The sequence below is a fragment of the Prenolepis imparis genome, unplaced genomic scaffold (assembly GCF_030444845.1).
Source record: "Prenolepis imparis isolate NDT839.2.m4 unplaced genomic scaffold, iyPreImpa1.0 SCAF_7, whole genome shotgun sequence".
NCBI classification, from domain to species: Eukaryota; Metazoa; Arthropoda; class Insecta; order Hymenoptera; family Formicidae; genus Prenolepis; species Prenolepis imparis.
Genome location: NW_028141165.1, coordinates 17,507,952 through 17,535,296, shown reverse-complemented (window position 1 = coordinate 17,535,296; position 27,345 = coordinate 17,507,952). Strand labels below are relative to the sequence as shown.

Below are 27,345 nucleotides of genomic sequence, written 5' to 3'. Positions count from 1 at the left end.
TGAGATTTTTATTCTATACATCCCCTCTAACCCCCCTAAACCCCCCTAAAGAATTAAATGCGAGAGAAAAATATAGATCCGAAAATCGCTGAATCGGGAATCGAACCCGAGACCTTTCGCTTGCCGGGCGACTGCTCTTCCATCTGAGCTATTCAGATCCTTTCGATTCTATATTTTTCTCTGCTTTTTAAATAAATACTTTAACTAACGCCTTTTCGGCCGGCGTAAATAAACAATAAGAATTACTATTAAGGCTCTTCCGTAATAAATACAAATATAAGTGATAGGGCCTTAAGAGCCGAACGCGGATGTTGATGCGTATTCCAACGGATTGGAATACGCATCAACATCCGCGTTCGGCTCTTAAGGCCCTATCACTTATATTTGTATTTATTACGGAAGAGCCTTAATAGTAATTCTTATTGTTTATTAAATTAAATTATTAAATTAATAAATATATGTCTAATGCATGTATATAAATGTGACGAATAGTTGAAGAATGTTAAGGTTCCTGTCGTCGTGGTCATGTTAGATGTGATATCAGAGGTGAGAAAGCACACGCTGAAAATTCTTAGATTCCATTTTTAAATGAAAAGATATTTCGATAAAACACTACTTTAGATGGCTTTAGCACACTTTTAAAATACTTAACTATTCTTTTCCCTTGACAGTCAATCCACAACCGTAAAATAATCGTGATTGTGATCAAACTGTTATGCAGAATGATTGCAAAGACTAAACAGACAGGCCTCATATTACAATCATTTTACAACTGTTGATTGATTATAAAGGGAAAAGGATAGTTTTCGATTTTTAAAGTGTGCTAAGGCCATCTAAAGTGCTGTTTCATCGAAATATTTTTTTTATTTAAAAATGAATTCTTAGCGTTTATTTTCTCGCCTCTGACGTCACAATTCCAACATGGTCGATGAGCAGCCAGGAGCTTTAATAATAATATATTATTACACATATAAATAATTTCATAAATTTAATAAATATATAATACAAATGGGGCGAACGTGGTCTATAGAGGGCAAACATAGTCTATAGAGCCGAAGGTCCCGGGTTCGATCCCCGGTAAGACCAAAAAGTACATTCGCTCGTTCTCCTCTCGGAAGGCAATGGCAAATCACCGAGAGTACACCTTGCCATGAGAACTTCTCTAAGAATGTAAACAAAAACATCATTGGCCGTTCGGAACCGGCGTTAAACTGTAGGTCCCATATACATGTGTACAATCCACATGCCCAAACACATGTATATGAATTTCTTTCTTCAGAAGTCACTACACGTCGAACACGACGTTGTATGCAGAAGAAGATACAAATATTTACAAATATATCTTACAAATTCGGAAAGAATTTTAGCATTTAAAATTAATAAAATAAAAAAAAAATTTTTTTTAAATATTTTATTTACTAAGAATTACTTGGCACAAGCTCAATTTTGAAAAAAAAATTTTTTTCAGCATTGTGTCAGCTGAATAGCACTGCAACTTCGTTTGAGACTATTTGTCTCATTAAACATAAGCAAGAATGTTTAATATCTTGCCCTGTTAATCGTGCTAATTGTTTGATCTAGAATAATTTGAAATTATTATTATACCTATGTTTCAAATATGAACAATTGAAAGTATAGCTGTTTTAATTATTCTTTGGAAGCGTCACTTAGACGTCCCTAATTAAACAAGTGATATCAATTTAGGATCTACAATTCTTAAACTGCAATCGTAAACTATTACTAATTGTCCTTCTTTAAAAAAACATTTTAATGTGTATGTGTGTTGTTATATTTACCATTTCATTCCGATAAGATGTATTATTGCCAAGTTTTCTTTCCATAGCTAACTCATTTTCACTTTTCAAAGGCAAATCTTGAAAAATGTCAATTTTTTCCTCTTTTTCTTCTGGCTGTACTGTATTAGACATCTTGTCTAAAATTTGTTTTTGTCGTTTTGTGACATTACTTATTTTAATTTCCAGATGCAGGAATTTTTGAACGACATAGCGTTCAAAATCAGATCCTACATACATATAAAAATACATTAATGCGTGTATATGTGTGTGTGTGTATATCATAGACCTTATAGATATGGACTGGTAATACATAAAGCAGATCTTGTCCGGAGGGGGTTAGAGAGAGAAACACACAGACATAGTATATCTAGACCAAGCGTTTGCCTTTATTTAAGGAGTGGAGGTAAAGGTGCACGTAGAAAGAGACACACTCTGTTCTGTGCCCTTGCGTTCTTTCTCATACATCTACGCGTCCTACCTACGCGTAACACACCTTGCGTTCTCTCTCTTTCATGCATGCGTAGATGTGTGAAAGAGAGAGAACGCAAGGGGCATAGAACAGAGTGTCTTTTTCTACGTGCACCTTTACTCCCACTCCTTAACACTCGGTCTAGATATACTATGTCTATGGAGAAACATACTACTTCTCTTTTGCACCAATGATATTTCCGGATACTCGGAGAGAGAAAGTACTCTCTCTACGAGTGTCCGGAAATATCATTGGTGCAAAAGAAAGAGTAGTATGTTTCTCTGTCTAACTTCCTCCGAACGCTGCTGCTTACAGAAACTATAGGCAATTACCAGTCCATATCTATAAGGTCTATGGTGTATACACACACACACATATACATATGTATATACAAGATGTCCTAAAATTGATAGTAAAAAAAGACAATCTACAAGTAAAAAGAAGGTAAAATTGTCTTATAAACATGTCTGAAAACGCACTCCGACTGAGCTACACTCCCTCAAAATTTTCTGAAAAAACTAGAATTTTCTGTATATTGTCTATATTAGGGCTTCAAATTTTATAAAAATTGGTAAATACATATTCTTTTGGTTTTTATTAATTTTTTTGTCAAAAATTATCTAACAAAATTTCGAAAGGAGTTTTAAGGAGGAGGGTGCAACTCATAGACTTAACAAATAATCGTAGATTATTAACTTGCATACTAACCTTCTTCATAATTTATGATCCTTGCCAATCTATTTGGAGTGACATTTTCATTATCCTGCTAATCATCATTCACAGTGCATTGCAAATCTAAAATAAGTAAAAAAACATGTCATTATTAACATAATAGATACTCGTAACAAAGATAAAAATTATTTACAAAGATAAAACGGAATTTATATAGATTTATTTACATACTTTGTTTATAATTTAAATTCGAATTTGTACGTGGGACTATATTTTCGTTATCCTGCCATTCGGCATTCGCACTACAGCATTGTAGTGCGTTGTGAATCTAAAACAAGTAAAATATGTTATCATTAATAGATCCTCGTAACAAAAATAGAAATTATTTACAAAGATAAAATAAAATATATAGTATATAATTTATTTGCATACTAACCTCGTTTATAATTTAAATCCGAACTTGTATGTGGGACTATATTCTCGTTATCCTGCCATTCGGCATTCGCACTACTGCATTGTAATGCATTTGTAGTGCGTTGTGAATCTAAAACAGTAAAATATGTTATCATAGATACTCTTAATGAAAATAGAAATTATTTGCAAAGAATATGACTCTACAAACAGTAAAACACATAAATATTACCAAATAATGTAAACACATTTATCTAAATATAATATTATTTGTGTAATTTGTGAGAAACAAAATCTTCTTAAAAAATTGATTCCAATAATTTTATTTTAGCTAAGCTTATTACTTAAATGAAATTTTATTTATTTGCATTATCCATTCATATTATTTGTCATTCACCATTTTAGCCATATTATTTGTCATTCACCATTTTAGCCATATTATTCGTTACATCGCATTATTCATCATTTACATTATTTTTTATTCTTTATTTTTATCATTTTATTAGGTGTACAACTTTGCTTCCGCCGTTTTCCTATAGATAGCTTTAGCGGTAAGTAGTGGTCGAAATAAATAGATCATAGACGTCATGCAATAAACTTGGGCATCTGTCAACATAACCCCATAGAAACATTAGTCGATTTGTGTCTGCATCATAAAGTTATTCTCGATTGAAAATGTCAGTTTACGAGCCAAATTCTCGTCATTTGCGGGAGGTTTTAATTTTCTGCTTCAATATGAAGAAATCTGCGGCTGAGGCTCATCGAATGCTCTCAAATACTTATGGTGAGGCCGCTATTAGTGAAAGAACCTGTCGTGAGTGGTTTCAACGCTTCAAGAATGGTGATTTTCACGTCGAAGACCAGCATAGCGGTGGAAGAGAGAAGGTTTTCGAAGATGCAGAATTGGAGGCATTACTTAATGAAGACTCGAGTCAAAGTCAAGAAGAATTGGCACGATCATTGGGAGTGACTCAACAAGCAATTTCAAAACGCCTCAAAGACATGGGAATGATTCAGAAGCAAGGAAATTGGGTGCCGTACGAGTTGAAACCGAGAGATGTTGAACGGCGTTTGTTTGCTTGTGAACAGTTGCTTGAAAGACGGAAGGGATTTCTGCATCGCATTGTGACTGGGGACGAAAAATGGGTTCATTACGATAACCCCAAGCGCAGAAAATCATGGGGATATCCCGGCCATGCTTCCACGTCGACGGCCAAACCGAATAACCTCCCGCAAATGACGAGAATTTGGCTCGTAAACTGACATTTTCAATCGAGAATAACTTTATGATGCAGACACAAATCGACTAATGTTTCTATGGGGTTATGTTGACAGATGCTCAAGTTTATTGCATGACGTCTATGATCTATTTATTTCTACTTACCGCTAAAGCTATCTATAGGAAAACGGCGGAAGCAAAGTTGTACACCTAATATATGCATTATTTTCTTGTTGCATTGTTATTATTAATTACAAGAAAAATATTCAAAAATTAAAAAATTAAAAAATTTTGATATTACATTAAGGTATCTTAATTACGTTGAGATATATCTTAATATATAACAAGAAATATTTCTTGCTGCTCGAATTCATCGTAAAAAAAAGTAAAATCAATTAGTTGGGCAATGGTCCGAATAAGGAATAACGAATAAAGAATTAAGTTTTATTTATGAAAAAAAAAAAAAATTATTAGAACAACAATGTATTCGTCTTTCTTAATATTTTATTTACATTGAAATTCAATAATATATATATATATATATATATATATATTATTGAATTTCAATGTAAATAAAATATATATTAATATATATAAATAAATATGCGTCTGCAAGAGGTCATCCGAAGACGAGGCAGAAATATACAATTTTATATACGAACATATATCCCTGCCCCAACACACACACACACACACGTCCGCACGATGGGCAAAATCCGACCAGCAACTTCCCCGTAGTGCCCATCGGATAATGCTAATGTTGGCGGTAATTGAATACATAGGCAAAAATGCATAGGTAACTTTGATATCCTGTAACTTCGCGAAAAAAAATCGTACGGTATTCCATTTTTTTTTAATTTGTAGAGAAAAGTCTATATTTTACGATAGTTATGATGATATTTGCGAAAAAAATTTAGCACACTTCATAGAGTTCGTCAAACAATGCAATTTTTTGAAAAAAAAAACATGTCCCTCCTTTTAAAGGGATGGAGAAAAGGGGAGAGAATAAAATCAAAATCGAACGAAAGTTCCTTAAACTAGAGACTTTACCCTTTAAAACAAAAAAAAAAATTTTTGAAATACGACAATTTTTCGCGGAGATACGCTTATTTGAATTTATGCTAAATTTTGATATTAATTACGTGTTGCGATAATTTTTTTGACGAGTATAGATAAACGAAACAATTTTTATTTAAAAAAAATTATTTTACATTCAATAATAAAACTTGATTCTTTATTCCTTATATTTAGAAAATTGACCAACTCATCTGCTGCTAATGCCTAATTATATTCTTACCTTTGTGCTTGAGTTTTTTTTTCCTTTATTGATGTCAGTTTGCTTGCATGGAGATTTTGGAAGGGATGAAATTATTGCTTCATCTGCTTTAGACTCTTCACTGTCGTCATTAGAGCTTGATTTATATGTTTTAGCAGCTCTGAATTTTCGCGATTTTTTCAAAAATTTGTCTTCGTCAGAGCATGTATTTACATCTGATAACTACTCGGCTAGCTTTAATTTGGTTCGTGCCACTGCATATAGTCACCTAAAAAATATATTGTTATAAGCATCGCCATTTGTCGAAACAGTAAACAAAATCAAAATATGTATATATGCTACATATAGAAAATAAATCACAAAAAAATAAAAAATATTACATGTTGCAAAAATTTGTATAATAGGATGCTCCTCCCAAGTTGATTGAGGTTCTTTCATACATTTTACTGCTTTGTCGTATTTATTGTAAGTTATGTAACAATTAAGCCATTTAGCTCTTTTTAAATCACTGGTAAACCAAGTCGTGGATATTATTTGAAGTTCATTTTTGAATTCAACAACTAGATATGTTTTATTCTTGTCGGCCATTCTGTGTAGAAATGAATAAGATTTTAACCGTTGGAATGCATCAGAGGAAAAACGGCAAATTTCTCATTTTTGTTTGGCAATTTAACATATTTTTTAACGATGTTTTGAAGTGGCCATGATTTCAAATCAGATAAAGAATGAACAGAATAAATATCAAGCAAGGGGAAGATGAACAGAGAACATTAAACAGATTTTCCTTTTCCAAGAATTCGTGACCAATAATTACAGGAACATTCTGTTTTGTGCAATAAGCCATATTTTCTATACAGACAATTGCGCTACAACTTAAGGGGATCCTAGTCGGATGGCCGAACTCCGACAGATTTGCGCCCTCATCTGAGCGGAACTAAAATTGTCGATCTGCCATACCGACAGCGTTATGCATGTTACAGGGCAATAAAAAAAGCGAATAAAAATTGTGTTCGATATATTGAAAAGACAACATCATATATTTCTATTATTCTATCGCTTCGCACGCATATCAAAAAGTATCGAAGCGAAGCGCATAAATAACAGTATATTATATGTGTGTCTGCCTTTATTACATGTTCACCCATACAGCACCAAAGCTTTCAGTAACATTTCAGAAACGTTGCAATATTGCAAGTTGCAATGTAATATTGCAGAGATATTACAGAGACGTGCAATTGCAATATTTCACCGAAATAATTCAACAATATTGCAGAGATATTACAGAGACGTGCAATTGCAATATTTCACCGAAATGATTCAACAACGTTGCAGAAACATAATCTTTTTGCGCGCCTGCGTAAACGGCACATTGTATATATTAGGTTTTAATAACATTCGTGGCGCGCGTAATTAACATATCACGCGTGTACGCGTGCACCGTACATGTACATTTTTGTGTGAAGTATCGTTGTGCGACTGGCGACACATTATTATCGCTGTAAAACGTGTGTTTATAACGAATAAAATTCTGAAAAGATAAAAAAGGTAAATAAAAATATCACATTTATTTTTCTTTTATTCAATTATTGTTTTATGTAAAACGTTATTGTTTGAAGGTCCAATTATGTTTTAGGTTATAGAAGACGTGGCTCTTATAATTACTTCTTTATTTATAAGAAATTGAGAATAGTGAGAAGGAAAAGGGATCCAAAAGATCTATACAGAAAAAGAAGGTATATAGTAAAAATATCACATATTATTTTTTTACCCAATATTGAGTGCTTTCTGACAACGAACACGCAGTGATATACACTTGAATCTGTGACACAGTCTTACATAGTCTTTTATGTAAAAATTATAAATTATTAGCTTATTTATAAATATATTGATTTAATTATGTAAATTACATAAAAGTCTTAAAATTTTACTTTTAACAAAATTTATAAGTTTTATTTATTAATAAAATAATATTTTTATTTCCTATCGCAATATTATTCTGTTGAGAAATAAAAGTGGCCTAGTATAAATGTCTAAAAATGTTGATATTTGTTGTGCTAGAATTGAAAAGCACTAGTGTGCATATTGTATTACATAATATCTGGTGTATATTGCCTGAAAGCATTCATAATTGTTTTACCTCTCAGATAGCACAAGTGATCATTATGAGCTCAACTTTATGAATTCATATGTAATCTGTTCAAAATGAGCTCAAAAAGGATTCAATATTCTAATGGAGCATAAAATGAATTCTATATGTATTCAAAAAAGGATTTAGAATTGATGACATAAAAATGAATTCGCTGTGCTATCTGGGCTATAATGTTATTGCATGGTATACGCTGTGGTCAAGACTGTGCTACGAATGCTTCAAAACATTATTCTACCTTTATTTTCATAAAATGTAGAAGATAGAATAATGTTTTAAAGCATTTGTAGTACAGTTTGCACCACAGCTTTAAAGATCCATTAAATTAGATTAAATTTATCGTATGAAAAAATAGACATTTTTGCATATAACTTAAATATTTTTAAATAATCACAATACACACATTAACATTTTCTTTCCAATTTTTTACAGGAGAATATTGTTTGTGTATATATATATATAAATTATTCTAAATTATTTAAAAATATGTATAGTGCACAAAAAAAAAATTTTTATATTTCTAAACGTCACATTCGGCGAATTATTGCAAATGAAACTGCAATTGATATTGCAGGATCTTCCACACAAATCAATGAATTAATTACTGTTAATACGTTTGATGAAAGAAATGATATAGATCTCAATGAAAATACAGAACAAAGAATTATTACATACTCATCAGCTTCATATAATAATACTCATTGTCAACATAAAAATAATAATGTAGAAAATAATAATGTAGAAAAATATAATGATAATAGATCTCAGAGTCCGAATATTGATATAAATAACAGCAATAACAATAATGACGAAGCATTTAGAAATGCTACAGCTGCATGGAGTTTAAAATATAATATTCGCCACAATGCATGTAATGCATTGATAAAGATTTTACAGGAACACACATCCTGTAAATTCTTTAGAGATGCGCGAACGTTGTTGAAAACTCCACGACAAACAGAAATTTCAAAAATATCTGGAGGCAAATTTTTTTATTGGGGTCTAAGTAACGTAATTAGAAGCATGTTATTAAAATGTAATTTTGAACACATTTATTTACTATTAAATATTGATGGTCTTCCTATATCCAAATCGTCAAACGCGTCTTTATGGCCTATTTTAATTTCAAATACAATGCAAAATGATGTGTATATTGTTGGTGCATATTTTGGACATAAGAAACCTGAAGATTCAAATGTTTTTTTACAACCTTTAGTAGATGAATTAATACATTTCATAAATGAGGGTTATTTTTATAATAATAGCGTAATAAAAATTAGTTTATTTGCTTTAATTTGTGACGTACCAGCAAAATCTTTCGTATTATATACAAAAGGCCATACTGGTTTTCATAGCTGTACTAATGCATTATTAAAGGAGAATATATAAAAAGTAGAATTTGCTTTCCAAATAGAAAATTATACCCTTTGAGAACTGATGAACTATTTAGTATGAATGCTTATAAAAATTTTCAAATTGGTTATAGTGTTTTAAATAATGTTCCAGGATTTTTACCTATTAGTAGTACTCCGTTAGATTATATGCATCTTATATGTTTAGGCGTTGTAAAAAAAATGATTCTTCTTTGGATAAAGGGACCGTTGAGTGTGCGTTTAAATAGGAGAGCAATAAATAAAATATCACATCTACTGCTGTTAATTAAAAGTTCAACACCAAAAGAGTTTGTTAGAAAACCAAGATCCATTAGCGATATTAAACATTGGAAAGCAGTATAATTTAGAAATTTTCTTTTATATACAGGACCTACAGTATTATGTCATATATTAAAAAAAGATATATATTATCATTTTCTCACACTGCATGCAGCTATGACAATTATTACATGTCCAAATTTATGCCAAGGATATTTTTTAAATTTTGCAGAAGCATTACTTAATAATTTTGTCACATCTTTCCAAGTATTATATGGTGCAGAATACATTTCACATAATGTTCACAATTTATTACATTTGTGTTCTGACGTTAGAAAATTTGGTCCAGTAGATAATTTCAGCGCTTTTCGCTTTGAAAATATTATGTCCTCTATTAAAAAACAATTAAGAAAAAATGAAAAGCCTTTACAGCAATTAGTAAAAAGATACAAAGAAGCTGAATCGTTATTAAAGAGTAATTATAATAGTAAAAAGTTATATTTATGTAAGTACTTGCATGAAGATGGACCAATATGTGATAATCATGATATTAAATCGCAATATGTGCAAATATCTAATGACAAATTTTATATAAATTGTAAAAGTTTTGCAAATAATTACTGTATTATAAAAAATGGAATATGTATTCAAGTTTTAAACATAATCGAAGATACAAATAATAATATATTTTTCATTGGTAGAAAGCTTACATATGTGAAAGATGTGTACGATAAACCTTGTGAATCAAGTCAATTTGGCATTAAATTGATGACTATAGAGAACGATAACAATTTACATTCTTGGCCAATTACAGACTTACTATATAAAGTGTGGAAAATTAAATGTGGAAATGATTCAAACACATTTGCAATATTTCTCTTAAAGCATGTAGTTTAATATAGTGTTTTGTGTTTTTTGTAATATTTTCTGTTATTAAAATTTTTGTTGTGTCTTAAAATATTTCTTTTTGTGTTTTAAAATATTTCTTTTTGTTTTTTTAAATATTTCTTGTAACATATCTTTATATACACAAATACAATGTTTTTTATACGCTGTCAGAAGAATGAGTAGCGGGTTCATAATTATGGAATTCGACGATGGATTGCAACTTATATCGGCAGTATGGTTTAACGCAGATAAGCAAACATGCATTTGGCCGAGTCATTATAAAACAAAATTAAGCATTAATAAAGCAATAATAAAACAAGAAACACCACAAAATGAATCGGATTGGGAAGAATTAACTATAAAAAGAATTTTTGGCGTAGCAGGTAAATTAATTACAGCACATAATCTTACGCGCATACATGTATATATTATATGTGTGTATGTATACCTATATATTATTTATCATAATTTTTATAGTATGTATATATTATTTATCATAATGTTTTATTTTACAGAAACTTATGAAAAGGGAATCGAAAAATTAGTTACTGCCCAAGACACATCTAATGTAGAAAACAATGAAGTATCATCTAATGAGTTACGAGAAAGAAAAAAACAAAAACGACGTATTAATGCAAAAAGAAATATTAGTTCATCTTCTTCAGAAGAGGATAAAGAAAATCGACAAATCCAAAATAAAAAACAATTACCTTCTCTTCCGAAATTACAAGATTTTGTATTAGTAAATACAGTTGTGGAAAATATTGTGCAAGACGCAAGTACGTCTAAGGATATACACGAAGGAACTTCTATTAATAAAACAAATAGCAATGGTAAATAGAAACTATAAACACTTATTTAATATTCGTAAATAATCTATACTAACATTTGTATTATCATTTTTGTATCTCTCTCTCTCCCTCTTTTTGTATACAGATGTGTACAGGCAATGCATTGCAAGCAATTCAGGATTAATTGTTGAAAAAACTATTAATGTTGATGAAGAAAACTATGTTTCTAATGGTACGTATTTTGTTAATTTCAAAACTTTTATGTTAAAATAAAAATGATGTAGTTTATGTTCACACGGCAACAGAAATATTTTAACATACGAATTTATGCGCATAACAGTATATCGGAACACACATATTTCCTTTTATGCATTTGACATATACATACAAAGAAAATGTATATATGTTCCAATATGTACATATAAATTCGTGTTAAGACATTTCTATTGCCGAGCATACAATACTTAAAAGCATATATACATATATACATATATACATATTTACACACACAATACTGTTAACTACATAATAAATTTATTAAGTTAATTAATATCCTTTCAGACTTCAAGAAGCAAATTTTATATAAACTAAATAAAGTTTTATATAAATTGGACTCAATGCAAAATAAAATGAATTTGCTTGAAGAGAAAATGTTATTTCCAGTTAATGTACACGAAGAATTTATTAATGTTCAATTACCAATATCATTATATGAAGATTTACTATCATTTGAAGAGCAGCTGAGTGAAGAAAGATTTAAGAACAAAGTAGTAAGTCTATTTTTTTCTACTATTAGCATAATTATATACCGAGGTAGAGACAAATGTACACAGACAACAACTTTACTAGTGTAAAATCACGCAAATGGCTATAAGTATAACTCGATCATATCAGTCATATACATATATATATATATATATATATATAGAGTTACAAACATATATAATAATGAAACACACACACACGATTAAATCTTTTTATCCATATTGATGATTAATAAATTTATTAAAACATTTACACGATGCTTTTTTACTAGCATGCTTATTTTAAATCAGATATTCTTTCTTTTAAAGTTGAAATATTTTAACTTGACTAGCATGCTAGTTAGATAAAAAAATGCTATATTTAAAAATACACAATGCTTTTTCACCAACTAACACACTAAGCATGCTAGTAGCTAGTAAAAAAAGGATCATGTAAACCACGCTTAAGAGTTACTTACTAAGGCTGTGTTTCTTATTGCCAATACTGAAAATATATAGTATATGTAACATAAATAAATTTTCAGTACTAAAACTGAATTTTTAAACGCAACTTAAATATCAGTTAAATTCTGACATTTTTCATATATTTCGTTATATATATTATGTAACTATGACTAGCATATATAATCAGCTCATAAAGGATGTAACTATTAATATTATTACGCATAACGCGAATTTACACCAGTAAAGTTGCTGTTATGTACATCTGTCTATTTGGGTATGTATATATTATATATTTTGTATAATATTTTATCATTAAGTAATACAAAGTCTGTATTATTTACATTATATTTTTTCAGATTAATATTTTGAAATTAGTGGGTGGAAACAATCCACATGTTATGATACGCAACATGCTAAAGAAGCTACTAACAAATACTTTTGCTCAACAATTCAGTTGGGCTGGCAAGAAGGCTAAACGTAGTTTTAAAGATTTGAGGCTAGCAAATGTAATCATACGTAAGTTCATTTCATAATATAATTGTACAATTGGTATTTTTAATATATTGAATCGTACATTTTTTGTATTATAGAAGCTGTTCGTACAGTACACAACCAAATTACTGATACAGAAATTGGTGATTCTATAGCAAAATGGCTTACTCAAGGTACTTTAAGAGCTCAAAGAGAAAAGTATGTTTATTGTTTATAACCGAATATCATGAATTATTTATTATTTCTTGTTTAAATTAAATATGATTAATATAATTACTTATACATTTTTAGGGTTACGTGCGCATAATCTCGCGGATAAACGATTGGAGGAAAATAATATTAATATAAAATATTAATATATACAGGATAGCCTACATAAAGTGTTACAAACTATTTTCTCCGTCACTGCTAGATATATTAACTTTAATTTTTTTTAATTAAATGGGACAAGATGCTAGAAAATTTGATGAATAAAAAAAATGTCGGGAGTCTTTAAACAGCAAAAGGGGGGCTCCCCGTTTGTTTCTTAAAGGCCCCTGACATTTTCTTTATCCATCAATTTTCTTGTTCCATTTAATTAAAAAAAATTCAAGTTAGTATCTCCAGCAGTGACAGAGAAAACAGTTTGTAACACTTTATGTGGGCCACCCTGTATATATACATACATATACATATACATATATATATATATATATATATTATATATATAAAATACAATAATATATTATCTCTATATATAAGTGCCGTCCGTCTGTATGTATGTACGCGAACTACTTCTACATTTATGGACCGATTCTCACGAAATTGGTACCAAAGTGTTGCAAATTCTTCGGGGAAGGCTGCTATGTGGTTTTTTTTAATTTTTATACACCCACGCATCCACCCACGCGCATGCGCATTTATGGACCGGTTTTCACGAAATTGGTACCAAAATTTCGCAAATTTTTCGGGGATGGCGTTGATGGTGGTTTTTTTTTAATTTTACATCTCCACCCACGCACCCATCCACGCATTAACACATTTATTGACCGATTTTCACGAAATTGGTACCAAAATTTCGCAAGTGTTGCAAATTTTTCGGGGATGGCTGCTATGTGGTTCTTTTTTTAAGTTTTGCCCACCCACGCACTCACCCACGTATCCACCCACGCGCATGCGTTTTACAAGATTTTTTACAAAATTTCTACGCCAATGTGTTTAGAATGATCAAAAAAATCCTACTATGCGGTTTAAAAAAATTTTTTTTCTTTTTTATATAGGAGGCTGTTTTCGCGAAAAAAATTTTTTTATTAATTTCTATGCTAATGGGTTCAGAACGTTTCAAAACATCGTACTATGTGGTTTTTTTTTAATGACATACCCACCTACGCACCCACCCACGCATTTACACATTTGATGACCGATTTTTTCGAAATTAGTAACAAAATTTTGCAAATTTTTCGGGGATAGCTAATATGTGGTTTTTTTAAGTTTTGCACCCCCACTCACGCATCCACCCACGCGCGCGCGCATTTATGGACTGATTTTATTTCGCAAATTTTTTCTATATATATAAATACCGTCTGTTTCAGCCCGTTATATTAAAGATTTATTCAAATTAGAAACTTACACATTCCTTTCTTAACAATCTATTTGGGGTGATATGAGTTTTAATATTCAAATCACCCCTTAGAGGTGATATGAGTTTTAATTTTCTTATATGTCATTTAATAAATGACTATATACATAAGTTGCTGATTTCAAATGATAAATGTCAATGCTAAATGTCATCATGGTTGAAGAAAATATTATAATAAATGGAATAAATGGAAATGAAAGACAATGTATAACAATAAACGAAATAAAGGCACAGAGTGAAAATGAAAACATCGACGAAATGAATAGACTGAAAGAAATAGAAGAATTTAATAACGGTAAATAAAAAAAATAATTTATTACTTAATTATAAATTTTAATTTAAATATTTTTTTAATTTTCAATTTATTTTTATAATTCAAATAATTATTTATAATTAAAAAATTTTAGTGCTCGAAGATGGACTCGATGAGTTATTAATAGAAGCATTGAGTGATTTTGAAAAACAAGAGGAGAATAAAAAGAAGGATAAGAAGAAAGGATTTATAGAGGAAGTTAATAAAAAAGATAAAAAGCGAAAGGATAATGAAAATGATGACAATAAGAACGAGAAAAATAAGAAAAAAAAATTTAATTAAAAAAGATTTTTTTTAAAGGTTTTTTATATAAATATCTATATATATATATATATATCCGTATTTATATGTATCCGTATTTATATGTATCTATATCTATAATATATATATATATATTTATTAAAAAATATATAATATGTATATGTGTGTATTTATTTAATATTTATAGCTATCTACTACATATTAATATAATTAATAATAGTTTTGCTTCCGCGGCCACGTTCGCGTCCACGGCCACGTCCGCGTCCGCGTCCTCGGCCTCTTCCAGCTCTTGCCCACCGAGTTTTGTATTTTGCTGTAAAAAAATATATAAAATTTAAGTTTTTGGTTATATTATTTACTACTTATGTATATTTTTATTTATTATTATTTATCATTATTTATCATTATAATATATTTACGTTGAAACGTATCCTTTTCACCTGCAGGCTGTGAATTTTCAGCAGCCTGCAGTGGTAGCTGTGGATTGTCAGCAGCCTGCAGTGGTGGCTGAGGATTGTCAGCAGTCACCACTGCAGGTTGTGGATTCTCAGCAGCCACCACTGCAGGCTGTTGCTTGATCAAAGCAGCGGCCAGTTGCCGTTGCAGCTCCTGTAATTGTGACTTCAAGATGTTGTTTTCGTCAAAAATTTTTTCGCTGCTGATGTGATTCTAAAAAAGAAATATATAGATTAATAATCTTAATTTCTCTCTCTCTCTCTCTCTCTCTCTCTCTCTCTCTCTCTCTCTCTCTCTCTCTCTCTCTCGCGCGCGCGCGCGCACACGCACACGCACACGCTACGCACACGCAAACACGCACACACACGCACGCACTCGCGCGCACGCATACATACACACACACACACACAAATCTATTTATTCTTTCTCTTTCTCTTAACCTAAGTCTCTCTCTCTATCTTTCTCTCTTAATCTTATTCTCTCTTTCTTTTTCTTAATCTCATTCTCTCTCTTTCACTATGTCAATCCTTTCTCTCTTTCACTAAAAATTAAATTTACTTACATTATGCTGAGTTTCTGAGTTGCACGTATTTTCATTGCTTTTTTTCTCTTTAGACATTTTGACATTCGACTATTGGACATGAGCTCCAAAAAACATTTGAAGGAGATGGGGTACGCGTACAATAAGAATCAAAATTAAAGGTTTATTTACGTGGTTTCAACTACACCCCATTAGCGCGTAACATTCACACAGCCTTAATGATACATCAATCGTTTAATAAATAAATAATCTATAAATTTAAATCTATATATAATTTAATATTTCACGTATGTATGTATATGTGCATAGCACGTAAAATATTTTGTTCATTCTCTATAATTATTACAATTATTACGATTATCAGTTCGCGTAATTATTTTCCACGATAAACGATCTTTCACAATTAATAGTTTATTTACTATTTGTTGTATGTGAGTGTAATTTTGTCAAAATCACCCCTTAGGGATGATACGAGTTTTTACGTTCTTGACGAGTGTCATTTCATAAATGATTATATACATAAGTCGATGGTTTCACATTAAATCACGTTAAATGTCATCATGGATAGATTGAATGAATAGAAAATGTTATAATAAATGAAATCGGTATAACAAAGAAGAAGGAGTCAAAGGTGTAAAAGTTTACGAGAAATGAATTAGTGACAGACGAAGTTATAACGTTGAAGAAGGAGAGTGAAGAGAGAGACGGTACATTTTAAAAAAATTATATATGGCCGATTATTGTCGAGATTTTTACTGTAGCTGATTTAAATAAAAATTTCGGATGTTGAATTAATTTAATTAAATTTATTATTAATTTACTGCACCCCACGAACGGTGCTAGGCTCCTATTGCGATTTATTCTTATTTTATTAATTTTAATTAGAGAGCCAATTTTGAATAATTGTTTAGAATATATTTGTAATAAATGAGTTTAAAATTTGTAATTAATATTTTTTAATAATTACATTTTTATCACATTTTTTTTATATAAAAAAATTATTTCTGAAATATTCGAGATTAAATTAAATTATTACAAAAAGGCTGTTGTGCGCCGATATAGAGCTGCTGTGCGCCTGTAAAAAAAGGCTGCTTTGCGCCTGTAAAAAAGGGTTGCTGTGCGCCTGTAAAAAACGGCTGCTGTGCGCCGATACAGAGCTGCTGTGCGCCTGTAAAAAAAGGCTGCTTTGCGCCTGTAAAAAACGGTTGTTGTGCGCCTGTAAAATAAGGCTGCTGTGCGTCTGTAAAAAAAAGGCTGCTGTGCGCCTATACAAAGAATTAATATAAAATAGAATAAACATAAGACAGAAATCCATCAAGAAAATCGATCAATCTATATATATAAGTAGTTTGCATAAAATAAAAATTCTGATGTACTTCGAGCAATATTATTGCTATATAATATAAAGTAATTTATTTCTTAAATATATATCAATTATAAAAAATAATTACAAGTATGCCTCAAAAGAGAAAAGGTGGAAATTTGTATAAAGTGAGTCGCGAAAGCAAGCGCTTACGACAAACGCGAAAAATTAAGAGTTCGGAGGAAAGATCTGAACGACTCGAAGCTAATGCTCAAAGAAATTCTCAGCAGAGGGCCAATGAAAATGATGACGCAAGGTCTCAACGACTCGAAGCTAATGCTCAAAGAAATTCTCAGCAGAGGGCCAATGAAAATAATGAAGCAAGATCTCAACGACTCGAAGGTGATGCTCAGAGACATGCTCAGAGAAGGCATCAAACTAGACAATTAAATCATCACATTGCGCTAATTGCCAAGGACCATGAAATAAATGTGCCAGTTCATACACTTGGCCAAATGAATGTAGAATGCCAATTTTGCAAATCGTTAAACTTTGCATGTGAAAAATCTAAAGATGCAAAATTTAAATATTGTTGCGAAAAGGGCAAGATTCAATTAAAGCCAATAAATTGTCCTGATTTTCTTAAAAAATTATACATGAGAAATGATTCTGCATCAAAAAATTTCCTTGATAATATTCGTTCATATAACAGCGCTTTAGCTATGGCTTCCATGGGTGCCCCGGGCAATAGAAATACATTGGATGTTGTGAACAATGCTCCTTATTGCTTAAAGATTCATGGGCAATATCATCATTTAACTTCAAGAGCAATGCGCCCAGCGGATGGGCAACCTCCGCGATTTGCACAGCTTTACTTTTTAGATACAGAAGAAGCTGTAAATCATAGAATGAATAACAAAGCTAATAAGGAGTGTGATTCAGAAATAATGAAAAAGTTGTCAAGTTTTATGGTTCAATGCAATGAATTTGCAAACATTCAAGATGATGCGTCAAGTTGAACAAGATCTTAATCCGATAGGAAATAAAACCATAAATTTAATGTTGTCCTTTAGAAAAAATCCTCAACAAGATCAAAGAAGATACAATGCTCCACAAGCCAATGAAATAGCTGTGGTCTTTAGGAATGTAGATGGTGAGCCTCCATTTGAAAGAGACGTTCGGATTTATAATATAAATTCGAACGATGTTCAACAAATATCAATTCTAGACAAAAGGTGTGACCCAATGTGTTATCCTTTGTTATATCCATATGGTAACGATGGATGGCATTCAGAACTTAAATCATATAATTCTAAATATCCAGGATTCAAAGTAACTCAAATGGATTATTATGCTCACCTGTTAGCACCAAGATTAGAATTTAGTCAATTTAAAAAGGCAGGCAAATTGAGATGTCAATTTATACTTGATGCCTATATGAAAATTGAAGCAAATAGGCTTAATTATATTAAATTAAATCAACCTCAATTAAGAGCAGAACTTTATTCGGGATTAATGGATCACCTAGATAATCGAGCACAAAATGAAGGAATTAGAGCTGGTATACCTGTGATATTACCATCTTCATTTATGGGCAGTCCAAGAAACATGCAAGAAAGGTACCAAGATGCTATGTCTTTGGTAAGAAAGTTTGGTAAACCAGATATTTTTCTTACAATGACTTGCAATCCTCAATGCCCAGAAATTAAGGATAATCTTGATGGATGTTTAATAGAATTTCGACTAGATTTGGTCGCTAAAACATTTAACTTGGATGTCAAAGAGATTTTAAATGATCTAATTCATAATAAAATTTTTGGAAATATTATTGCTTATGCAGGTGTGATTGAATTTCAAAAAAGAGGACTTCCACATTTGCATTTACTTGCAATGTTGAGTGATGAAGATAAGCCCCGACTTCAAGAAGTTATTGACATGATGGTATGGGCTGAAATCCCTGATGAAGAAAGATATTCAGAACTTAATGTAAAAATTTTGAAGCACATGATTCATGGTCCTTGTGGAGATTCCTCTCACAGATATCCTTGCACTGGAGACGATGGAAAATGTTCAAAAGGTTTTCCAAAAGAGTTTCGTGAAGAAACTAATGCTAATGTGAATGGATATCCTATGTATCAACGAAGGAATTTTGGTAAAAAATACATCGTTAGAGGCAAAGAAGTTGATAATCGATGGGTGGTGCCATATTCACCATATTTAATCATAAAATATGATCGACATATCAATTTGGAAATATGTTCATCGGCGAAGAGCGTAAAATACTTATATAAATATATTCATAAAGGATTTGACTGTGCTGCGATTGAAGTGCAAGCACGAGATGGCACAAGGCTAATTAAAATAGATGAAATTAACTCATTCCTGGATGCAAGATATATTAGTGCTCCAGAAGCAATGTGGAGACTGAACGGATACGATCTGTTTATGAGGTCTCATACAGTAATCAGATTGGCAGTTCATTTGCCTAATCGTCAAATGGTTTATTTTCGAGCAGGAAATGAAGAGCAAGCTGCTCAGAGAGAGCTCACTCGAGATACTACGCTGACTGCATGGTTCAAATTAAATCAATCTGATGAAAATGCAGTGAATTTTATTTACACAGATATTCCTTATCATTATGTATATGATAAAAAAGAACTAAGTGGAAGCCACGCAAAAAAGGTGGTGAAAAAATAATTTCAAGACTCTATACAGTAAGCATAAAAGATATTGAGAGATTTTATCTCCGTCTTCTTCTACTACATGTGACTGGAGCTAAATGTTTTGAAGATTTGAGAACTGTAAATGGAGTTCTTTATAATACATTTAAAGATGCAGCAATTGCAAAAAACTTGGTAGAAACTGATAATCTTTGGGGAAAAACGTTGGAAGAAGCAACAGAATCGAATATGCCTGCACAACTTCGAGAATTATTTGCTTACATTTGCATCTTTGGAACTCCAACAGATGTACCAACTATTTGGAATAAATATAAAGATTTCATGATTGAGGACTTTGTACATAACAATGTTGTAAATCCTGAAAATATGGCTTTAAACCATATACAAGGAATTCTGATAAATAATGGAAGTAGCTGTGAGAACTTCCAATTGCCAAATCCAACTCCAGTAAATATTTACGTAACAGAGTATAATGTGGATGAAGAAAGAATACGTGGTGATTATTTATTATCGATACTAAATGCTGAGCAAAAGCACGTGTACGATATAGTCATGCGAGCAATTGAAAATGAAAATGAACCTCAGAGGTTATTTTTTATTGACGGGTTTGCAGGAAGTGGTAAAACATACCTATTTAACACATTTTTAAGTGTTATTCGAGGAAGAAACGAAATAATTCTTCCATGTGCTTCAACTGGAATTGCAGCCACACTTCTGAAAGGAGGAAGAACTTATCACTCTCTGTTTAAGCTTTCAATCCCAATTGATGATGGAGCTAAATCAAATATTAGAGGAAATTCTCAAGTTGCACGAGAATTGATTAATGCCAAATTAATCATATGAGATGAAGTGAGCATGACTGTTGGACATGCTTTAACAGCAGTTGATAAACTTTTAAAGGATTTGATGAAGAATCCTCGACCATTTGGAGGAAAAGTAATTTTATTTGCAGGAGATTTCAGACAAAATCTCCCAGTAGTGCCTCATGAACAAAAAGCAGCTATAATTGAATCGACTGTAAAATACAACCCTATATGGAGGAACGTAATTCAAGTTAAATTACAGCAAAATATGAGAACTGGGGAAGAGAAAGAATTTTCAAATTGGCTAATGCAACTCGGAGATGGTAAATTATCAAATACGGATGGACTACATCTCGATACAATTGAAATCCCCAAAGATTTTATATCAAAAGAATCTCTTATTAATGAGATTTTTGGTGATAGAATCACCATGACCGGATTAGAGAAAATCCAGATCGAGCGATACTTTGTCCTAAAAATGAGGATACTTTTAAAATTAATGACGCAATCCTTTGTCAAATGGAAGGAGAGGAAAAGGAATATATCTCAATTGACTTTATTGTAAGTGATGATCCACAGGAGCAATTAAATTTTCCAACTGAGTTTTTAAACTCTCTGACACCTTCTGGAATGCCAGTTCATCGAATTAAAATAAAAGTCAGTACTATAATAATCCTATTAAGAAATTTAAATACTAAGAAAGGACTTTGTAATGGAACAAGATTTATTGTAACTAATTTGAAAAATAATCTAATTTATGCGGAGGTTCTAACTGGTCCTGCTCGAGGACAGATTGTCATCATTCCAAAGATAGATTTAATTACAAGTGATTTGGAATTGCCATTTAAATTTAAACGAAGACAGTTTCCTATTCGAGTATCATTTGCTATGACAATAAATAAATCACAAGGACAGAGTTTAGAAAAAATTGGGATTTATTTGCCACATCCTGTATTTGCTCATGGTCAACTTTATGTGGCATTTTCTAGAGCAACCAAAAGGGAAAGTGTAAAAATTAAGATTGATGAATTTAGCAATCAAGGACATCTAATTGAAGGAAGTGAAAAATGTTTTACAAAAAATGTAATATACAGAGAAATTTTGTAAATTGAAGAATTATGAAATTGTATGAGAGCTAATAATAGCGGGTTAGCGGTGGGTACATTAGACGTAATCAAAAAATATTTGAGTAAGGAAAAAAAAATGGGTATAATAATTAAATAATAAAAAAAAATTAAAATTTGTATGTATATACTATATTTACTAAACTAATGTTTCAGATTTAAAACATATTAAATTGTGTGGAAATTAAAATAACAAAAAAAATTAATATAAGCAAATAAAATTTTAATTATAAATATTTAAGTTTATGCAAAACAAGACGCAAAATACAATATCAGGGAGTGCAAAAAAAATAATAGTAGTCATCTTCGAAAAATTTGCAACATTTGATATAAATTTCGTGAAAATCGGTCCAAAAATATGGAAGTAGTTCGCGGTAATACAGACAGAACAATTAATCTTTTGTGTTAAATCAGGTTTTATAAAGGCTTTATGAGAACCGCGCGAAGCGCGGTCCGAATTATAAAAGCTTTGAGGACCGCGCGAAGCGCGGTCCGAAACGCTAGTACTACAATAATAGCAAAAAAAATTATTAAGTGCAATTAATATGTATTAATATAACGTTGCGTTATTAAATAAGAAAACTTTTGTTGTGATATATATATATAGTACAATAACAAAAAAAAATTATAAGTGCAATTCATATGTATTAAATATGTAACGTATTAAATAAGTTGCGTATTTAATAAGAAAAATTTATTGTGATATATATAGTACAATAGATGATATATATAGTACAATATAACAAAATAAAAAAAAAATAAAATTTATTAAGTGCAATTAAATATATGTAACATTGTGTATTAAATAAGAAAAATATTAAAATATATATATATCTTTCACTGTAACGTTAATATGTTATTGTAATCTTTCTGAGGGCACACATTTTAATGTTACTGCAATGTTTTATTGCAATGTTTCTGAGAGCACACATTTTAATGTTACTGCAATGTTTTATTGCAATGTTTCTGAGAGCACACATTTCTATATTGCTGCAATGTTTCTTGCAAATGTTTCCCAGGGCGGACATTTCAACGTTGCCGCAATCTTGCAACAACATTGCAGAGATATTTCGCAACTTCCATGCAATATTACAATGTTTCAGTGTAATGTTTATGCAATGTTTCTGTAATCTTTCGGTGCTGTATGGTCAACACAATTGTTCATATGTGTGAGCGTATTGCGTTTATAAATATCTATTACATATATGTAGTTATATTTATATAAATACTTATTTATATAATCAAACATATATATGTTTATATAAATAATACATTATTATTCCCAGCAAACACACGCATGTAACTGATATTTCCCGTTATATAACCAGAAAGTATCTGGAAAGTATCATTGATATGTATAACTAATTTATGTATATAATACATAAATGTGCTTTTGCTTTACATTTCATATATGTAAAAATAGCATATAAAAGATACATAATTATACTATGTGACGTGACGCCTTTTGAGCCCGTCACAAGGGCAATAGCTCGACCGGGGCGGGAAGGGGAGAGCCGTCCTGGGGTTGCTTCTCACACCCTGAGAGATAGCGACCTTAAAGCGAAAAGATTATATTTTATTGTTATTTTTGTTTGTATAATATTTCCTGCGTTACCGTATTGAGCGAATGTGAGTTGAAATAACCGTGACACGACTAACTGAGTGGAGGATTCCTCAACGAAATGTGCAGCAAGATTCCGGAGATCCAAGGAGGAAACTACCGTAAATGGATACCGTGCAAAAGGTCATGTATCGAGTTCCCGTCGCTACCGCCATCCCGAGATATTATCTAAACTATAAACTGTTCTAGAGATCTGATGGAAGCGCTAAAGGATACCGAGAGGCCCCCTCATGCTGCAGAGTGAGGAGAGGGCCCTATATCAGCCCATAAACACCTGCGGGAAGGATTGGATGACGGTCCGGCCAGCCTGCCAATTCAAACCCCGGAAATCAAGAATTATGAGGTGATACCGCCACGATATCGGAAAGAGCGGGAAGCGAGTCTCCGAAAATCACGGGTACAAGGACGAGGGCGCCGAGGGATCGATGGGCGGATCCCGGCGGCCCCACGACGACCGAATATCGATAGGATGCGCGGGAAATCGGCGCGGAGCTCGAGGGACCTAAGGACTCTCTCTCGGAGAGTCACTTCTGTCTGGCGTACGGAACGAGTGAGAGGGACTCCAGGACGACAACCGATCAGCCTTGCGAACCTATTGTAAGCCGCCACTCGGGTAGTTCGTGAGTAGAAATTGTTCCCGGTCCAGCTAGTGTCGTGTATTACCGTGCCGTGGGTTAAAGTCTGTCGAGTAAAATCGACAGCTTTATACCGAATTACCGTTTCCGTTAAGCGGAGCATAGTTGCTCCAGAAAATTGTTACCGCGATACTGGCTCATACCGGGTACCGCGAAAGTGTCTCTCTCAGGGAAGTTGCCGCCGACAGTCGTCATAAGTTAAGACTCGAGAATTATATTGTATTGTATCGTATCGTATCGTATCGTTGTTTTTGATGGAATTATAAGATCGCGTTAAATAACATCGGAATTTGTGCGTGGTCGCTCTCTGCGAGTTACCGTTACTGTATCTATTGCGAGGAACTCGGCGAGAGTCGTAAATATAGCGCGAAATTACCGTTTGTTTCATTTCGTAAAGATTCCGTAAATATCGTCTCGTCCCGTCCGTTCGAGTGACCTTCGTGGCAAATAACGTTATATATAATCGAGGTGAGCCATTGGGGACTCCTCGTTAATACCGTAATTACCGTTCATTAATATTCCGACCTTTCGAGATATCGATTGGGAAGACTGTAGTCTCGCGCGCGTGAGGAATGCTGCGACCACATTCCGGAGTTTTTGTATACCGCGCTTACCTTCTCGCACCTATTGTTCGCTACCGGAGCTAGTTTCGATTCGAATACGTTTATATACCGTGTGTACCGATTACCTCGCACATGGATTCCCACCGTAAGGTAATCGTTTCCTGTAATTTCGAGATTGTTACGGTATCAATTGTATATGTCCTTCTAATGTTATGTGTTAAATATATTTGTTAATTAATTATTGAAAATTGAGTGTCAAATAATTTCCCTCCTCTCCTCCAGAATCTCTCTCTAGCGTTACCAAAGAATCGCGCCCCTCTGCCATACACTGAACTAGGCGCAGCCGGACCTTTATATCCAGTTTCTTAAGATATTCTCGTTACCGTGGCGCGAGAAATCGCGCCTGGCGCCCATTTATTAGCATAGAGTTTATACTGTAAAGTACCGCATTACCGTTGACTACCTATCTCGTTACCGTATCACCTACCTACGTTTCGATAGATATCGCTCCCGATTTACATTGCACGTCGCTTTCTCGAGAGCGGCGTTCTCGAGAGAGGCAAAGGCGTCGCAACTATTATCTGATACGTATCATTATCTGTGAAACGATATTATGTAGTATAGTAGCATGATTATGTAACATAAATATAATATTTACATTATATAGATATATATCTCTGATATATCAGAGAAGTACTTTTGTTATAACATGATGTATCATAGTTACATAGTTACATAATAAGTAACATACATGTATATTACATGTACTGCTAAATGTCAGCAACAAAAGTACTTCTCTGATATATCAGAGATATATCTATATAATGTAAATATTATATTTATGTTACATAATCATGCTACTATACTACATAATATCGTTTCACAGATAATGATACGTATCAGATAGTAGTATAATTATGTATCTTTTATAAATGCTATTTTTACATATATATTAAAATTTGCAAAAGCACATTTATGTATTATATACATAAATTAGTTTCATATCAATGATACTTTCCAGATACTTTCTGGTTATATAACGGGAAATATCAGTTACATGTGTGTTTGCTGGGTATTATACATCATGTTATAACTCTGAAAGATATACATATGTTACATCTCTGTGTTTGCTGGGTTATATAATCGTCGATTATATCAATTGGAAAAAATTGAACTGTATTAGATTGTAATTTACTAGAAAGTTACATTATAATATCCAGTTATATATACATATATGTATTATACACATACATCTGTATGCGTCATATATTTCTTATATTTACATACATACATAATACGTATACATATATATTGTATATATATATATATATATATTTATTTATTTATTTATTTCTATTCTTAGGCTGCCTGATAAAAAAAAACATGTCTCGAAATTCTCGAGCTCGCTTGAAAACAGACATTTTTTCGTATAAACGTTTGAAATGGATTGAGTCGTAAATCTTATTTATAAAAAAAAAGTGACCCAAGTGTGACAACCGCGCATCGAGAGCACGTGCCAGTCACGAGTTTCTCGTCCAGCTCGCGCGTATGGGGTACGCCACGATCTCCCCTCTACCCCCACCACTACGACTTGACGTGTGCGAACCGAAAGGAAAGCCGAAAGCAAAGATGCCAGTTCGTGTACGCTGGCAGCCGCGTGTGGTGGGGATGGCGTAATAGCATGAAACGGGGTTTACATGAGCCGCCGCTTCGACTAGAAGAAGACAGATACATTTTCTGTTTCCCTTTTTCCGAGCCGACGGACTGTAAAGCCCGTTTCACGCTATTACGCTATCCCCACCACACGCGGCTGCCTGCTGCCAGCGTACACGAACTGGCATCTTTGGCCGAAAGTGAAATCAGTGATCTCTTAGCCGTCGCCTGTCGCCTGTCGCCTGTCGCTCGTCGCCCGTCGCCCGGAAGCAGAACCGAAAAACGAGATGGGGAGACGTAAGTAAATCATTACGCTTTATAAATTATAGGCTGTGGTAAAAGCTACGCTATGAATGCTTCGAAAAAAACATTCTATCTTTCTTTATTCTTCTTGAATGTAGAACAAAATAGATGTTTCAAAGGGTACTTTTTCCGATTCACGTATAATGCACACGAAGCAACAGAAACTCTATATGTGTGACGTGACTAGATTTTTTGTCACTTCTTGCGCATCATGCGTGAATCGGAAAGTGCCCAAACCATTTGTAATGCAGTCTTGACCGTAGCCATTGAATGTATGCATTTTCTATTTCTTCTCTCTCTCTCTCTCTCTCTCTCTCTCTCTCTCTCTCTCTCTCTCTCATTTCCTAATAATAAAATAAATGTTATAATATATCTTTCATTGCAGCTCGAAGCGAAGGCAGCATACCAGCCCGTGTGGAAATTTATCCGGGCGTCCCATATTCAATACTG

The 27,345-nt window shown here is 32.3% G+C and overlaps 1 protein-coding gene and 1 long non-coding RNA gene across 2 annotated transcripts in view; one reads left to right on the top strand and one right to left on the bottom strand.

Moving 5' to 3' along the window:
• Positions 1 to 1,468: 1,468 nt before the first annotated feature.
• Positions 1,469 to 27,345, bottom strand: part of LOC145938282 (uncharacterized) — a 42,416-nt gene continuing 16,539 nt past the window's right edge. Inside the window, exons 3-8 of the long non-coding RNA XR_014425700.1 lie at positions 5,865 to 6,111; positions 3,374 to 3,481; positions 3,169 to 3,265; positions 2,974 to 3,060; positions 1,797 to 2,023; positions 1,469 to 1,577 (exon numbers count right to left, since the gene is read on the bottom strand). This is a non-coding gene — a long non-coding RNA (uncharacterized LOC145938282). The remainder of the gene's footprint in view (positions 1,578 to 1,796; positions 2,024 to 2,973; positions 3,061 to 3,168; positions 3,266 to 3,373; positions 3,482 to 5,864; positions 6,112 to 27,345) is intronic.
• LOC145938671 (uncharacterized) lies at positions 10,705 to 11,450 on the top strand. The gene is made up of 2 exons (XM_083042437.1): positions 10,705 to 10,912; positions 11,045 to 11,450. The coding sequence occupies exons 1-2, from the start codon at positions 10,705 to 10,707 to the stop codon at positions 11,368 to 11,370; spliced, it is 534 nt and encodes a 177-aa protein (XP_082898563.1). The 3' UTR covers positions 11,371 to 11,450.

Excerpts from the sequence above, each read along its gene's own strand:
- LOC145938671 (XM_083042437.1), top strand. The coding sequence starts at position 10,705 with ATGAGTAGCGGGTTCATAATTATGGAATTCGACGATGGATTGCAACTT. Across the intron at positions 10,913-11,044 it reads AAGAATTTTTGGCGTAGCAG|AAACTTATGAAAAGGGAATC; the intron begins GTAAATTAATTA and ends TTTATTTTACAG.